Source organism: Melopsittacus undulatus, chromosome 4, assembly GCF_012275295.1.
Source record: "Melopsittacus undulatus isolate bMelUnd1 chromosome 4, bMelUnd1.mat.Z, whole genome shotgun sequence".
NCBI lineage: Eukaryota > Metazoa > Chordata > Aves > Psittaciformes > Psittaculidae > Melopsittacus > Melopsittacus undulatus.
Window position 1 is genome coordinate 17,923,611 of NC_047530.1, and position 18,466 is coordinate 17,942,076.

At 40.9% G+C, this 18,466-nt stretch overlaps 1 protein-coding gene across 1 annotated transcript in view; it reads left to right on the forward strand.

Moving 5' to 3' along the window:
- The window catches only part of MNAT1 (MNAT1 component of CDK activating kinase), a 124,521-nt gene that overhangs the window by 39,300 nt on the left and 66,755 nt on the right, over positions 1-18,466 (forward strand). Inside the window, exons 4-5 of the mRNA XM_005149622.3 lie at positions 6,861-6,964; positions 11,614-11,754. Coding sequence (XP_005149679.2) covers positions 6,861-6,964; positions 11,614-11,754 — 245 coding nt within the window. The remainder of the gene's footprint in view (positions 1-6,860; positions 6,965-11,613; positions 11,755-18,466) is intronic.

The following is an 18,466-nucleotide window of genomic DNA, read 5'->3' on the forward strand; positions in this document are numbered from 1 at the left end:
CGTTGTTGAAGCTGCCAGGTAAGGAAGCTGGGGAGCCAGAGAACTGCACTTCCCCTTTCTCCCCTTACCCTGAACTTTCAGTTTTTCTGCAGGGGGGGTGAGGTGCAGCTTTATCCTGTTTTCTCTTTAATGGCAAGCTTCATTTAGTAAGTTGTTGTGGGGGTTTATATGAAGTAGTTGCTTGACAGAGACAAAATGTAAACTCCTGTATAAGTACACTTCACATGATCCTAGCACAATAGTTCTACCAAATGTTACAGGTAGGTCAGCTCCAACATTTGCAGCAATTGCACTGTCTTACTCCATTGATGTGATATATGACCTCACTTGAAACACATTTTCCACCTTCATATCAGGCATGTTATACCTACAGACTTTTTCTATTTAAAGAAAAGAGTTGGGTGGTACAGCGGAAGTGTGTGTGTGTGAAGGTCAAGCAAACATTAGGGGAGTCACCTCTTAAGATTTCTATTATAAAAAACACATTTTTGAAGTGGTTTAGAATGTAGCTACTAAATAATGCTTTGGGCTAAAATGTGTTATACAAGGCTTTAAATAGAAACCACATTTTAAAGCAGGTTTTCCCCAGAAACTAAAATCATTTGGACAATTTGAGAACATTGTAAACACAGTTTGTTGTCATTAACACTTGGAAGAAAAATAAAATGAGAGGGTTAAAACCTGCCTTTGAGAAAGGTGTAGACAGTATCTATCAAGTAAGTCAGGTTTATGCCCATATAATGAGAGGGGTAAGATTAAACCTTAGAGTGTTGTTGCAAGTTACAATCTCTGGACATAATGCAACTTCTGCTTTTTCTACAAGGAAAGAGTTTCTTTCACTGTTTATTTCTTTCACACATTATTTCTTCCCCGAAGTATCTTCATAGCCAGTTTTTCCAAACCTTTCCATGTAAGCTTTCTAGAGCAGAGCCTGCCTCTGAGCATGTGTGCACACACTGTGTGGCACCATTCTCCTGATACCTGAATGAGGCCTCTAGGCATTACTGCAAAAGAATTGTTAGTGGTAATTACTGCTTTTTAAAATCATTCAGTACATTTGGCTTGGAAGGAGGCTGCTGTATTTGTGCCCTTTGGATTCCTGTATCTCATTACTCCTCTACGACTTTATGCAGTATGGGCTGCCTAGTGACTTGTCTTACTCGGAACATTTATCTCACAAGCAATCCTTGGATAGGAATAATTTCAGTATCTATAATCACTTGTGGGTTTTGTTTATTGTTTTGTGGTTTTGTTTTGTTTCTTTCCTCTGTGTGTGTGCGTGAGGCTGGTATTGCTGGTCCTGGCAGTGTGAATAACCCAGCTTGGAAGGTGAGTGACTTGATCAGAGGTAGATTTCAGTCGTCTCACCTGTACAATGATTTTGGTATCACACTGCTCTAGTCAAAATGATCTTTCTTAGACTAGTGGGGCTGAGTGATCTCATTTATTACTATGCTAAGTTATTTTTCTGGAAAATTACGCAATAAAAGAAAACTGAGGATAGACAGAAGTAATTATTAATGCCTAACTAGATTTTTCTGGCTTAGCCGTGGGTTTTCTTTTGTTTCTGATAATTAATTTGTTATAATCACAGAAATGTTAGTTGGAAGAGACCTGTTAGGATCTATTTAATCTTTTCTCCCCCTCACCCCTCTCCTACTTCTCTTTAAAGTGCAGGGACCACACACCCAAGTCACCAGCCAAAGGTGCCACAATAGCTCGGGGCTCCCCAGGCAGGCTGAGGGTGAGAGCTGGTGATTTATGGTGGTCAGTTTGTAGTAAGGTGAGAGGAATATTGTTTATAACAAACTGATACGAGTAATATTCAGCTGGCTTATACCAGCAATGCCAATTGTCGTGGTTTAAAACCAAGTCCGCACAGCTCGTTCACTCACTCCCCCCTTGCTCCCCCAACTCCGGGAGAGTTAGGAAGGAGAATCCAAAGAATGAAGCCCCCCAGGTTGATATGAGCACAGCTTAATAGCTAAGGCATAACATAAATCACTACTGCTGCTACTACTACAAATAATAATGATAAAGCCAATAACAAGTGAAGAGAATACAACACCTCACCAGCCACCGACCCATAACTCACCCCACCCTGCCCGGCCGAGCACTGACCAGTATCTCCTCCCAGAGTTCCAGCCCTTCCCGGTCTCTCCTGGTTACATCCTGGGTATGACGTGCTATGGTATGGAATACCTCTTTGGCTAGCCTGGGTCAGGTGTCCTGTCTCTCCTTCTTCCTGGCTTCCCCTCCTCCCTGGCAGAGCATGAGCTCAGAAAAGGCCTTGGACAAACCAAACATTTGAGCAGTAACTCAAAACGTACCTGCTATTGGCAACTGTTCTCAGCCCGAAAGGCAAAATACAGCACTGCACCAGCTACCAAGAAGGAGAAAAATGACTGCTACTGCTCAAACCAGGACACCAATCAAATAGATCTGCAGTGTAGCAGAGTAATCATCGGCTATCTTGCCAGACAGGGTGTGTTCCTACTGCTTGAATAATAATGTTACCGTGTAAAAAATATTTGTTGTCTCTTAAGGACATAGGAGAAGTCTCAGAAAATTTGCAGTGTCCCACATTAAACTTAGGGAGATTTTGAAGGACTGAAAGTCCTGCAGTGGAGTGACATTCATTTGTAGTGCTTTGGCACCAGACAAATTACTGTGCATGCCATGTAATTAATATTTTTGTCTGATTTTCTTTTTTCTAACTGGAAATTTTTTTCCCATTTGTTGTAGAATTGCATAATGAAAGTTTTTGTTCTAAAAAAGCAGTGAAAGCCTCCCTGTAGAGGCTGAATTTTAGTAGCAGCGAATTTTACCTAAAAAGAATGAAATGTTTCAGAAAAACACAATAGTCTTCCTGTTATACTTCAACAGATGTCTCAAGGCAAGTCATTTTATAAACCAACCAATGTGAGATGGATAAGTAGATAAATAATTGTTACATACAAAACAGCTTCTGTTTCTTTTCCCTGAAGGGTTTCAGGCCACTTCCATCGGCTTATGCTATATTTCAACATGGACAAAGTAAGTCTGGCTTCTCTTTGAAACCTTTTCAAACTAGCCATCTGCTTTGCCAGTCATATTCAGATCTATACCAATATTTTTGTAGGGGTTTTTAACTCTTTATGGTTCTTCTAGTTTCAGAATTTGTTTTGTTGTGTTTTTTATTTTTAATATAATTCCTCCAAATGTGCCCTTTTAAAATTATATATACCCACCCTGACAAAAACCCTGGCAAAGATGTGAGAAAAGCCTGTGAAGACTTTCTGCCACAGCTACACAACAAAAGCCCATAAAAGTTTCCCACCACAGGCATTTTTATTGTAGGATGGAAGATGCTATTTTCACTTATTAAAGGACAGCTATTGATACTGATGCTGATATAGAGATGTAAGATCTTAACACTGTTGCAACAAAATGTGGTTCTTCAGTATTTTAAGTCTGAAATGTGGATGACTTAGTGTTGATGAGCAGATGCTGAGGACCAAGGTAATGTTCCTCTTCGATGACCATGTATAAATATTCAGTGGGAGAAATTTGCTTTGGCCTTTGAGGGTGCTGAAGGTATGAATCTTTCTAATTGCTGGTCTCCTATGGTATCCTCAAGCGACACATTAAGATGGATAGAGCAAAATCAGCATGGTATAAGCAGATGTGATTGTTGAGAGGGTTTTACCTGTAGTTTGGTTCCAGCCACAGGATGAAAACAGAAGGGGAAATCTGTCTTTCACCTTGCTGCTAATAGAGCAGTGGGCGTTTAAAGTGGCTACTGAAGATTTCTCAAACATTGATGCAAAAAATATATCTCTTACATGGAAATGTTACTATATATCAAGTAGCAAAATAAACCCAATTTTGTAAGTAGTTCTAAATAAAGGCGGGTATCGGCACATGTTTAAAACTTTCCTGCTTTCCCTAGTATATCTTTTAAATCTTACTGCTTTTGTTTTGCAAACCTAAGTTTTGGCTAGTTGAACCTATTAAAGGTAGCTGAGAAAGAAGAAGAGAAACCTTGAGCGTTTCAAGTAGCAGTAGTTGCAAAACTTGGATAGATCCAGCTTATTGCTGGATTATTTTTAAAGAAATACCAAAGATGTTCAGGAGCATAAAGAGGCATTTGGCATCTCCTCATGCTTCTCCCCTTGCACCTGGAGGTGGCACCTGGACATCCTGCTAGCACAGCATTTCTCAGATGCTATTTCTTCCTTGTGTCCTCACTGAAGAGTTTAGAGAGCTGGTTTGTGGATTTAAGGAAGTGCTGACATTCCCATGCAGCTGCTGTCATTGCAGAGCCTTGGTCTGATTGTATGCCAGCATCTTCACATGACAATTCTTCTGTGCCATAATACCCAAATATTAAGCTGCTTGTCAGCTGGGAACTGTAAGATGGAAATTTGGAGGTCAGTTTGGAAAATATTATGCCTTTTGGATGGGGGGAAAAAAACCCAACTAAAATCAAAACAAAAAAATACCCCAAACCCTCCCAAACAAACAACAGCAAAAAAACCCTAAAACATTTGAAATGGATAAGTTGTTTTCCGAAACCAAGGAGCTGATCTTTGAATAGCTTGTTTGGGTTACATCAGTGCCCAGAGATTCCACCTGAGACGAGATCAAGACTGTGGGGATAGGTTCTGCATATGCACAGTACAGAGATACAGCTGTGGATCTGTAGGAAAAAGGAAGCTTTATACCTCTACTCCTGATTCTTATTGGTGGGAGACCTCCAGTATAGAGGCCTGGTTATCTGCCCGGGAACAGTTGCGAAGCTGGAAATTGAACTCTGGCACCTTTTCAAATTCTTAAATGGCAAAACCAGTCTCCATCTCAAATCTTCCTCCTGAAGTGCTGAAGTGAGGGTGGTGGGGTGGAGGTGGAAGAGTTCAGCTGATTTAGGAGCCAGGCTCAATTAAATTGTCAGTCCTGTTGATTGTGTGCATTATTTGGAAAAGAAAAGGGGGAATAAATACAGCTTTTGGGTTGAGTTTTTTTTGTGGGTTTTTTGTTTGTTTGCTTTTTTGCTTAAGGGTAGGGATTTCTTCGTCTGTCTCTTGCCTTGCCCTTTTAGCTCAGTTAATGGGAGGACTGGGTACATTTGGTAAGAGGGAGACAACATGGTGGTTCAGTACTCCTGAAAAGAGAGTATTCCTATTCCCATCTGTACACTTTTAGTACTTCCCTTGTACCACCTCTGGCACTTGCCTGACCCCATTGTTGAGCCAGTTCAGGTTACTGGAGGGTGTCTGTTGACACTGCAAAGCATCCAGGGTGTCCTGGAGTCAGGCCAGGTGAAGGAGTGAGACTTCTGCCTGGGAAGAGGGACATAAGAGCAGGGCTGCCGCTTTTGAACAGTACAGTTGGGTTTGAGAACTGAGCTGCATCCCACAACTTCAGCAAAATGTCCATTTTCTGTTTTCCCTGCCCACCTCCATTTGCTCCCTGCGTTGATTTCTTGCTGTTCGCTTTGCTGCTAACGGATTTACTAGTCTAGGCTATTCATGGTTTAGTTTACCTAGAACCCTTCTAAAAGCTCATTTTTTGCTGTGTGGAGAGGATGAAAGAAGTGATGTAATCTTTACCAAACTGAGATATGTGCTATACTAATGAGTATCCACAGACTTCATGCTTCTTCCTTCCATTTCTCTCTGGCAGCCTTATTTATACAAATGACTTAGCAGTAGTGCATGTGCCCAGGGTTCATTTGGATGTAGTTGCCTGAAAACCTAGGAGGAGGGAACTGAACCATAATCTTGCAAATCCCATGCTAGTTTTCATTAGAATCTTTTTCCCTTCCTTGGAGTTTGACTTAACAATGGCATATTGATTGCATATTCTTGCAAAGTGTATTTATCAATGGTAGGACAAATCTCTCTGCTGCTCTTGTAGATTTGCTGCAGCCACATGACAAATGCTCTTCAAGACCTTGAGTGCTGTATGTTTGCAGTCTTCCATAGCTTTAAGGCCATGGGCATGAGCCCAGCATCCACTCTGGATAGTGATCACCAAGCAACTTCCCTGTGATAATGGCTTTCAGTTGGAATTCACTTGACCCACAATTGAACCAGTGACCTGAGGGTGAAGGCTCAGGCATTGTATCAAATTACTAATCATCCAAACCATCTACAGCTTTCAAGCTGCTGATGATAGAAACTGTTCAATTTCTTGAGGTATCTTCTGTGCAACGTGTAGATAATTGGGAATGTTGTGCTAAACTGTGGAGCTTGCTGGCTGACCCTGCTTGCTCATAATTTTATGTGAGATACAGTCTTATCAGTATGAAGAGATATCAAAAGAATGTCATTTTACCTATGAATCTGGATGCATCTGCAGATGCTGCATAATAAAAGTCATTTTAAGTTATTGAGTAATATGAAAATTTTGTGTATCTGAGAATTTGAACGGTCTCTAGTCTTTGTGCATTAGATAATCTTATGAACTGGAGTGACTTAATTTCTAACCTTGTCTTAATATGTGTATGTGTAGTCTAATCTAATTTTACAGGTTACTGTTCTTAGTTGTAATGCTACTTGAAAAGGTTAATGTTTTACAGATACTATGAATAATAATATTATTCGTGTGTATCATTATCAATATAAAAAAATAGAATGTAAAACTCTAATTGTCATCTACAGATGTATAAACCTACAGGAGCTCTGCTAACTGAGGTTGTGTTTAGCAGGTTGTGTCTTTATTTGCACGGCATATTTAAAGAAATTCTGTTGTTGCAATGTTTGTATCTGGTGCTAGAAGGGATAGAGAACATGAGAACATAAGAGTAGTATTTCTTTGTCATAGTCATGCATGCTGACCTAATACTTTTGCTTTCTGTCTTTCTAATATTTATGTAGTATATAACTTGACCAACAATGTGGATTTGGAGAACACCAAAAAGAAAATGGAACTGTACCAGAAGGAGAACAAAGAAGTCATTCAGAAAAATAAGATAAAACTGGTTAGTTACCTTCTCCTCTGCCCTACAATTTTTATTCATTAGTTACAGAATTAAAGAATTTTCGAAGTGCTTTTGGTAATGTCTTAAAAACAAGTCAAAGCTGAAGGCACTATGCAGATTTCACTTCCTATTTAAAAACTGTAATATGCTTATGTTCTGTGCTACTGATATTTAGTGCTGTGTAAAGAGACTACATTGAGAGTTGAAATGTAGTCATGCTTTAGTTTGGGAAGGGCTCGAAAAGAGGGGCAGGGAGTAAAATCTGCATCTAATACATCAGCACGGCATGAGTGCTGGCAGTGTCATTGGACAATATCCAGGAGAGACAAAGTTCATTCCTGTACCAGGACAATCATTCCTTTCTCATCTGAAGGAAAAAAGGAATCCAGATGCAGATATTATGAAGTTCTCAGGAGAGAACTGTAAAATTGAGGGAAAGCATGGATCAGGTTTATGAAAAATCTAAAATGAAGGATATTGAAACAAACATTAAAAGTTTTGTTCAAGAGCTGATAACAATAACATCAAGAGAATTATATATATGATCTGTATGCAAAACATACAATTCTTTGAAGATCTGTTCATTAAAATACAGCTTAGATATAATTTTGTTCTTTAAAAATAAACTTGTGTTTCTTTCTGTAAGAAAAGTTTAATTTGTTAAATATCTTTTCAGTATAAAAATACACATTGTTATTAGTTCTTGAAGGAAAATGTCTGCCCAGAGTGTGACATAACAAGGTTTTATGTTTGTATTACAATTGCACTAAGGACTTGCTTTCAAATCAGTAGGGGAGAAATCCTCACTTCCGTGAAGTCTGTGGCAAAACTCCTAGTGGTTTCTTTAGCGCTAGGATTTCACAGGAGGAGATTGGAATCTGAAAAATGTTTGTTTGAACCTCTTCCTTTTAAAGGCAAGGAAATTTCCCTAGGGGTCCATCTCTGATCTGTTATCCTATTTCTGACACTCTGCAATATCCTGTGCTTCAGAGCTTGAAGAGACCTGCCATATCTTTGGCTACATGTCTTACTTTACAATGTAGGTGCAACCTCTCAGGGTCAAAATGAGAATAGTGAGCTTTGCCTTCAGCCCACCTTCTGTTCACGTACATGACTCGCAGACAGCCTGTGCACTAGCTGTGTGATCATATCAAGCAGCACAGTAATACTCTCTACCCACCCAAGCCCCCAGCATCTTCTGTTTTCTGTACTCTGGGGTCTCGCTGTGTCTAGAGGCTGTCTGGTGGAAGCTGGGCAAGCCTGTGTGAATTCAGACTTACTGGAGATCCATAGACATTTCTTTTTTATTTATTTTTCAACACTTGAAACTTTCAGCATTTCTTTGTCAACAGTTGAAACTTAATAGTAGACTTGATACAGTTGCTATTACAAAAACTGCATGATCTTGGCCATAAATTACCCCTCTCCCAAGAGCTGCTCTTTTTGGCAAGTTTTGGAATGTCTTTACTCCATAAATGGTAAAAGGTGTCCTAATTTCTTGCCTGAACTTCTTATAGCCAGTCACTGTAGCTTCATTCTTGGACTCACATAAATTTTCCTGTCCACTGTAATAGCCTGCTTCTGAGGAATATAAGTATTCTCTGTTTATACTGGTGTTTTTGTTACCCTTTGCCTGTTTTAGTTTGAATTTGTGTTTGGCAAGTGGAAGGGACCAGAACTGAAAGCAATATCGTAGCTAAGATCTTAACAGCCTCTTGCAAAAGAACACTGTTTTCCCATCTTTACTGGAAATATGTTGACATGATCTAAAGACTTGTAGCACTTTTACCCGAGGTTAAAAATCAGTAGTGGTCAAGTAGTGCATCATGGTTTTTCCTCATTGGTTTTGAGCTGATGAATTAATGTCTCCAAAAATCTATGGCCTTGTAAATTATTTTGATCTTACTTCTGCTACTTCTTTCCCCACAAGTATGTCATTGTTTCTTAAAAATCAAAATATGAAGTTAGGGAACCAGCCACCTCAGGATTTAAGTGACTGCTTGTTCTTCTGTCAGCTCTGTAGCCAGTTCTAATACCCTTGCTACTTGTGGACTAACTCATCTGTTAGATCTGTAGATTAAATGCAGGACCATGTGGAGAAAAAGTTTAAACAGATAGGTTTGGATGAAAAAGTTAAGAACTCGTAGAGGAGGGGTTCTTGTTGTAAATTTTTATATATGATTGTTGTGGTTTAACCCCAGTTGATAAATAAGTACCATGCAGCCACTTGCTCACCCACTTCTACCCCTGTCCCAGGGGGGATGGGGAGGCAAATCAAAAGAATGTAAACCCCACAGGTTGAGATAAGAAGAGTTTAATAACAAAATTAAAGTATAATATGCTACTAATAATAATGACAAGGAAAACAACTAGAAGAGAGAATATAAAATTAAAAGGAGAAAGGAAAAAAAAACAACCAATCCAGCAGTGATGCACAATATGATTACCACCCACTGACAGATACCCAGCCTTACCCGAGCAGTGATCTTCCCTCCCAGGTGACTCCCCTCAGTTTATATACTGGGCATGATGTTCTGTGGTATGGAATATCCCTTTGGCTAGTTTGGATCAGGTGTCCTGTCTGTGTTCCTTCCTCGCTTCTTGTGCCCCTCCTCACTGGCAGAGCATGAGACTGAAAAGTCCTTCATCAGGGTAAGCATTACGTAGCAACAGCTAAAAACATTGGTGTGTTATCAGCATTGTTTGCAGGCTAAAGCCAAGACACAGCACTGCACCAGCTACTAGGAAGAAAATTAACTCTGTCCCAGCCAAAACCAGGACAATTATAAATTCTGCTTATCTACATGCATAGAGTCTTGCACTCTTGAGTGGACTACAGTTTTTCCAAGTGTGCCTCCTTCCTGCTGTTCTCCAGTCATGAGACATACGTTTATTACTTCCTGCTTTGTCACTAGATGTTTAATTGCAATTGCTGCTTTGTTCAGTCTTGAAATAGTTTTGTCTGAACTCTGTGATGAGTGTTTTTCTTGATTGTCCTTTCTTGAATGTGGTGAAACATTATTAAGTTTTCTATTTTCTTCTTGCTCTTGTCATCTTGAGTTTACTTCAGGCTTCATCATGTTGATCTTTTTCCTTAGATGTTGAGGCGGTGTCTAGATTATCTTCAAGGTTGACACAACCATTGCTGCCCATTGAACTCCTCTCCATTCTGTTTTACTGTTTTGTTTGGTCCTTCTTTCCAGAAGGAATTTGATCTGACTTGTGATAATTCTTCCTTTTCTGTAGTCTGATCTGGTTTAGGTTTCTACATCAGTTTACTTGTTTCTGACTATAACTTTTTTTGGGCTGGTTCTTCAGACCATGTCTTTGAGCACTTCTTTACCAGGTTTCTTCTGTTTCAGTGCAAATTCCAGGCAGTCTTAAAATATAAATGTGGAAGAGGCTTGGAATGTCTTAGAGACCCTAAGCTCTTTAGTTCTGTTGACTGAACTAACTGTATCCTGTAATTCTCAGAAATAACCTCAGTCGGCAACTTGGGGATTTTCTTGTTTACCTGTTTCCTTTCATTAAATGCAAAGAGAATCCAGTTTCAGGTGTTCACTTGTTGGTGACCAGCTCTTTTCCAGCGTCACTGCTATAGTTAGTTATAAATGAAAGCACCTTTTGCTGGCTCAGTGGCAGGTGGTGAGGTCTGACAACTCTTGCATCCAGGAGTAACTGGGCCTCACTGGTACCCATTGGTTTGATCTGCCTGGTGAAAGGGTGTTTTTCAGCATATTCTGGCCTCTATCAGTTAACTATACTTTATGTTACAACTTTGTAAGAACAGATGTTATCAAGCTCTTGGCTGAAATGATGTTTTGCTGAAATGGCTCCTATCAATAAATCATCTTTTTAAGTTCTATGTAATTTTAATTATCTTTGCATTTTTACTGAATCTCCTTTTGCTTTAGTATTTTCTTTTTGTGGGGAATATTTGGACAATGTTGACTGTGTATTTTGTCCTATACCTCTTACAACCAAACTGACATTCTTTTGATTTCCTCTTCTGTATAAATAGTTTAATCCTTTAATTTTCCCCTGTCTGAGCCCTCCTCTTTTTTCCTTTCTTTTCTTTCACTGGGATTTTCAAATACAGGCTATTAAGAAGGTTAAAAAAGGCTTCTCAAGAAATAAATCCTGAAGCAAAAACTAGTCACTTTGTCCTAGTTAATCTCTTTATTTTTCATCTTGTGTCACATGACTATAATTCAGATGATAGGAAAAAGTCCTTGTTTTCTGGGAATATGACTTTTTTAAAGTTTGCTCTTAAATATGTTCTAGCTTTTAAGCTTTTCTGTTAATATTCACAGCTTTGTAATTGCTTATTTTCCTCCTACACTGCTAATAAGCACACAGTGTTGTTTGCACAGAAGGTGCAGCTGACGGGGGGGATGGCAATCAGGTATTGTGGGGTTACATTTTCAGTCACCCCACTTGCATTGCATGAGAATTAGAATGTGTGGAAGCAGAGAGGGGTTCCTTCTAGAGTGAACGTATCACAATGTGACCCATTGTCATCCTCTGCTATATAAAGAACCAAGACTCAGATGATTATATCCAACTGCAGAGTGCAGCAAGGGTAACTTTGCATTGGACAATAAGAGGAGGTGGAATTATCATCCACAATCATCTAATTAATGTTTCAGATGCGGGAGCAGGAAGAGTTGGAAGAAGCGTTAGAGGCAGAGCGACAGGAAAGTGAACGAAGGCGACTGCTCATACAGAAAGAAGAACAAATACAGCAGATCCTAAAAAGGAAGAATAAGCAGGCACTCTTGGATGATCTGGTGAGTAACAAAACCAGAGGCTTTGAATGCTCAGTAGCAGAGCAAATAGCAATTACATTGACATTAATCTGTACTGCGGTTAAGTCCGTGGCATTAGCACACCTGCTTCTTTGTTTCCCTGTCTTCCATGTTTTGTGCTACTCTTCTCTCACTTATTCATTTCAATATTGCAAAACATTTTGGTTTTGCTAAGCTAAGGACTAGAGGAAGAGTGCTTCTGGGATTCATAGACTTAGTTGGGCGCATTGTCCAGAATGTCCAGTTCTGGTTAGAAATTAATTCTAGGAAAACTTCTTGGCTGTTTCAATGCAAAGTTTATTCTGGATAATGTTCTAGCAAAGAAAAATTAAGACTTTTTTTTTGTATTTGAAGAAGGCTATTTTCCTGCTTCTGCATGTTTTGATTTTTGTGGGTATTTTTTTTGTTTGGTTTTTGCTTATTTTGTTTTGGTTTTTTTTTTTCCGAGTGAGTTTCACTGAAATCTCTTTTTCTGTTGCTAATTCACTTGTGGAGGTATATTTCAGAAATGGCTTTCTTGTGTCCAGCCACTCTAGCAGTTTGTGTATTAGCTGACATTTGACTGTGTATCAGAAGAAAAGCTGGTATAAAAGTCTAGGTTTCTATTTAATTCATTGTTAATATGAAAGCCTTAGACTTTGACTGTAATCAAGGATGACTTGCATTAGCACAGCTGATATGGTGACTATTCCACGTTGAACCTGATAGCTGAGGTGTGCAGTTCTGTCATGTCTGAGGCCGTGGAACTGCCTGCTTCGTTTGCCTTCAGCTGATGACAGTTGCTTCTGCTTTGGTGCATGGCTGGTCATGCAGTTTGTGAGGGCACTAAGGGTAATACTAAGTTGGTACATGTGTGCAGCTATGTCAGTGTGGTTTAAAGCTGCTTGACAGATTTAAACCAGAATTTTTCGTATTTCAGTTTATCTCACATTTATATAGTGTTAATTCCTGTTTTGTATTCTCAGTTCTTATTCAAGATATAGATGCTTTTCTACTTTTCCTGGAAAAGTAGAGTTCATCTTTGGACCAGTGCAGGAGGCACTGACATGAAGAGAGAGCATCAGTCTGCAATTTAGGTGTTTCAGGGCCTGCTGAAGAGCTGCCTTTTTCTAAACCAAGAGTCCTGGCAACCTGTCATTGGTTTTGCTGAAAGGAACTGGTGTTTTTTTATTTTTTAATTTTTGTAGACAAAAGCAGGGATGAGCAGAAAGGTTCTTTGAAAATCCTTCGAGTCTATAACTTTGCATCCAGCAGTCTCTTTTCACATTAAAACTGAACATGCTTATAGTCCATGCTATTACGAATAGTTTGAGTAGTGGATCAATGAATAAAAACTCCACTATGAGCTTGAATTCGGTAGTTCAGAACAGAGGTTTTGAACTGGTTTTCGACTTATTTCAATCCTGTTCTAAAATGCATTCCTATCCTACTCCTAAAGGCCAGTGTGGTGTGTTGGTTTTTTTTTCTTTTGTTATTTACTTTACACAGCAGTTGGTTTTACTGGAAACCTACTTCTCCAGATGGTTTGTGGAAAGAATGGCTATAAGTAATCCCTAAACCATAACCAAAATAGGTTGTTTGGTAGTTTTAACTGTGATTGCACATGTATTACTATCAAAACATACCTTTCTCTCGTTTTTTGAATATTAAGATGATTTCTAAAGGCTGAGGAAGCAAGCCAGGCATTTTTCAGTTCTTTCTGTTTATCAAGGGGCATAAATTTGAGCTGAGACTTGTTTTGTAATGTTAAAGGTTTATAAAACCAGCACTGAAGTGTTTGTATAATGATTTACAAAGTCTCACAAAAAAAAATCTGTTAAAAAATAAACATTTTTTATGGTCTCTGAATCCCTCTAATGCTGTGCTGCAAATCTGAAGCTAATCATTAGTAAAACTTTATTGAGAAATGCAGCGAAAGCCAAGCATAAGTAGTAGCAGTGTAAAAAATTACAGTTAAAAAGAATTAAAAAATCTTGTATCTATGGTCAGTACTGTGCTAAACCAACAAGATTTAGGTTCTTTTGATTTGATGAGGTGAGTAGCTCTGGAGAGGACACCTTCAGCACCGGAGCATGGGGAAGTTGCGATGTCCAGAAGTCTTGATTCTGAATGGCCAGAGCCACCAAGGGAGCCCCAAGCTCTTGTCAGGCCTTGCCCAGGAGCTGTCAGCACTGACTCATAGCTGGCAGTTCCAGGAGTGCTGACCACCACTCCATAGCAGATAAAACTCAGGGCATGGCACAGCAGTTTGCATGGCCAGGGTGAGCAGGAGGGTTCTGGTAGCTTGTCAGGCTTCAGAGGTGAGCTCAGCCAGTGGTCATTGAGACAGTGCTCTAGGATGGCATCATCTCAGCAGAACGCAAAGGAAGCAAAGTCCTCTGCTGGCCAGAAAGGATGTGGTGACCCAGACAGAGGTCCCTCAAAACCTCTGAAGCTAGGGACCAGGTTAGGAAAGCTAAGGCCTAGTTGGAATTAAACTTGGCTAGGGATGTTAAGGATAACAGGAAGGGATTCTGTAGGTATGTAGAGAATAGAAGACAGACTAGGGATGACGTAGGCTCCTCCGGAAGCTATCGGGAGAGCTGGCTACCCTGGATTTGGAGAAGGCTGAGGTTCTGAATGGCTTCTTTGCCTTAGTCTTCACTGGCAAAGGCTCTGACCACACCACCCAAGTCTTGGAAGGCAGACACAGGGCCTGTGAGAATGAATACCTTGGGCCCATTGTAGAAGAGGATCTGGTTCGAGGCCATCTTAAAAACCTGAACTTACACAAGTCTATGAGACCTGATGAAATCCATCCACGGGTCCTGAAGGAGCTGGCAAATGAAGATGCTAAGCCACTGGCCATCATATTTGAAAAATTGTGGCAGTCAGGTGAAGCTCCGGATGACTGGAAAAAGGGAAATATAACCCCCATTTTCAAGAAGGGGACAATGGATGACCCAGGGAATTACAGACCAGTCAGTCTCACCTCTGTGCCTGGCAAAATTTGGGAGCAAATTCTCCTGGAAGGCATGCTAGGGCACATGAAAAACAGCAAGGTGCTTGGTGACAGCCAGCATGGCTTCACTAAGGGGAAAGCCTGCCTGATCAACTTGGTGGCCTTCTGTGATGGGGCTACGGAACTGATGGACAGGGGTGGAGCAGCTGATGTCATCTACCTGGACTTGCGTTTGAAACTGTCCCACACGACATCCTTGTCTCTAAATTGGAGAGGCATCAGTTTGATAGGTGGACCACTCGGTGGATACAGAACTGGCTGGATGGTCGCATGGAAAGTGTTGTGATCAACGGCTCAATGTCCATCTGGAGACCAGTACTGAGTGGTGTCCCTCAGGGATCTGTGTTGGGACCAGTCTTGTTCAAGCTCTTTGTCGGTGACATGGACAGTGGGATTGAGTGTGCCCTCAGCAAGTTTGCTGATGACACCAAGCTGTGTGGTTTGGTTGATACGCTGGAGGGTAGGAATGCCATCCAGAGGGACCTTGACACACTTGTGAGGTGGGCTGATGGCAACCTCATGAAGTTTAACCATGCCAAGTGCAAGGTCCTACACCTGGGTTGGAGCAATCCCAGGCACAGCTACAGGTTGGGCAGGGAAGAGATTCAGAGCAGTCCTGTGGAGGACTTGGGGGTGTTGGTCAATGAGAAAATGACCATGAACCGGCTGCATCAAAAAAAGTGTGACCAGCAGGTCAAAGGAGGTGATCCTGCCCCTCTACTCCTCTCTTTTGAGACCTCACTTGGAGTATTGTGTGCAGTTCTGGTGTCCTCAACATAAAAAGGACATGGAACTGTTGGAACAAGTCCAGAGGAGGGCCACGAGGATGATCAGGGGACTGGAGCACCTCCCATATGAAGACAGGCTGAGAAAGTTTGGGCTGTTGAGCCTGGAGAAGAGAAGGCTGCGTGGAGATCTCATATCAGCCTTCCAGTATCTGAAGGGGGCCTATAGGAATGCTGGCTATGGACCCTTCATTAGTGACTGTAGTGATAGGACAGGGGATAACGGGTTCAAACTTAAACAGAGGAAGTTTAAATTGGATATAAGGAGGAAATACTTTCCTGTTAGGGTGGTGAGGTACTGGAATGGGTTGTCCAGGGAGGTTGGGAATGTTCCATCCCTGGCAGTGTTCAGGACCAGGCTGGACAGAGCCTTGGGTGATATAGTTTAGTGTGAGGTGTCCCTGCCCATGGCAGGGGGATTGGAACTTGATGATCTTAAGGTCCTTTCCAACCCTAACTGTTCTATGATTCTATTCTATGATTCGAAAACCATGTAGCCACCCACGTGTCTGGCTGTAGTGAGGGCCAGAACCTGTCAGTGAAGTTGGATTGTAGCTGTGCAAGGTGTGACCAGGTTGGTGATTTGCTCTTCATGGTGGCAGAGCTACAGGAAGAGGTGGAATGGCTATGCTGTACTCTGCCATACCTTAGAGAAGCAACCCAGCCACCCAAACTGAAACAAATTAAGGATCCACTACTTTTGCAGTTGGAAGCAGGTTAGTCCTCAGAGTAGATGGTGTATTATTCTCCAGCTTATGTCACCTTCCCAAGTACCTCTCTACAAGATTCGAAGCCCTGCTACTTTCCTGAGAATCAGGAAAGTGAGGAAGATGATGAAGTAGGTAAGTGATCTTCCAGGTTAGAAGAGTCAACACAGAAGAGTCAGGGAATGCATCATATCACGACCAACTCTAGTAGGAAAAAAGGAGGAGTGGTTTTGTTTGGTGACTCCATCCTAACGGAACAGAGGGCCTGATAAGTGAACCTGACCAGACTCACAGAGGAATCTGCTGCCTCCCTGGGTAGGGTAAAGGTCTTCACCAGATGATTCTTGCATCTTGCTAGAAATGAGCTGGGGTAGAATGTCAGTTTTGGAGGCCAGATCCACAGGGCAGTTTATGTGCATCCATAACAATGCCTGCAGCAACAGACAGAAGGAGCTGGAAGCCATAGTGCAGCAGGGAATTCGTGGCATAATCACCATCACAGAAATATGGTGGAATGATTTATATGATTGGAGTACTGCCGTGGATGGTTACAGGCTCTTCAGAAGGGATAGGCAAGGAAAAACAGGTGGTGCACTTGCACTCTTTATCAGGGAGTGCATTGACTACCTTGACCTCAGTGTTGTGAGTGAGAAGGCTGAATGTGTTTTCCAAGAAGAGAATTTCAGTTTCAGTGATTAAATCCTAATGAGTGAGGAGATTCACAGTTTCTCATATGTATTATTTATAGTATTATCATATTGTGTAAAGGCCTCATTATTTTATAAAAGTGTCTGACAATATCATCCTATCTTCAAAAATCTTACAATTTAGGTAGTCCAGGGGCAGGGAAAAGGGCACAGAAATGTTTGTTATTTAATATGCTGTGCAGCAGGCTCTGTTTCTTGGCCAGCCTGTGCAGTGTAGTGGCTTGTGCAGAAAGAATGGGCCTTGGGCCAAGGCTTCATGAACCTGTCCTCAATGGGGAGCAGGGAGGGGGAGGCCAGTGTCACTTGCTGGAGATGTGAGCAAAGCATTGCTAGTGGCTTGGGCTCTGCAGGCCACTGGAAGAGCAATCAGGTGCTTTGCCTAGGCTGTTAGTTGATTTGCCTCCCAGTAATAAATTAGGCAGATTTTATACGACCTTCACTATAAGTGACTTGTTTTACAATAAACCCTCTCGCTTTAGAAGCAAATCTTGTTGAAATTTAGACTTGTAGTCTCAAATGCAGTTTTATGTATTATTGGGAGAGTTGTGCGTGTATTTTGTTTTGGGTTTTTTTTAACCTTCCACTTTGGTTAATCAGGGCTGAGCAAAATATTACAGCACTTCCTTTATTTACTGTATAAACTCTTCCACCTGTGTACAGAGGATTATAGATCTGCTCTTAAATGTCTTCTGTGTTGTGGGACTTGCACTCTCCTGTTCAAGAGCCCTTACTTCCCAGGCATGAGCGAAATGGCATTGATGCTCGTGGCAAAGAGTCAGGTTTTTCTTGGGCTGGGGTATAGCTTGGAGTTGAGTGATAAGTAAGGTGCTTTAAAGATATAAAGTGTCTCTACTTTTACCAGAACCTCAGAAGTTTTGAGAGAAATCTTTCAGAATTTTTTTGCATGTAGCTAGCTTTGTTCATACTGTTTGTTTTCCCATAAAAAAGAATTTTTAGTTTGGATAAGTTCTTAAAGGATTGGACCTTTCATGTGTGTTAATAGTTAACAGAAGGGTTATCTGCGTATTTGAAAGGACAAACAATGATGAATGTGGTGGCTTGCTGGCATGGTGCGGGTTTCCCACAGTTGTGTAATCTGGTTACTGGTCATTGTGTGAACTCTTTAGCTGGTAAAAAATTTCCTTTAGTTATTATACTGGAAGTGCAGTGAACATTTAAGGAATATGAGATGGCAGAATGAACCAGAGGCAGCTTCCCACTCTTCAGTTCTCCCCCAGGATATTAAAACTGATGATTGAAAGAGTCCAACATCCTTAAACTCTGGTGACAGCTAGCAGCACATGCTTCTGCATGGTGATTAGACATGTACAACACTTTGAGTCTGCAGACTGTAAATTGGTGCATTTGTGGTCCAAATTTTCTCCAGTTATAAGAAAATTAGATGTCTCATTACTGCAGTTTAGGCTTTTAACCTCTTCCTTCTCCATCTCCCAGGTAATCATAGAAATGTGAGTAGGATCCTGTGCCTTAGTT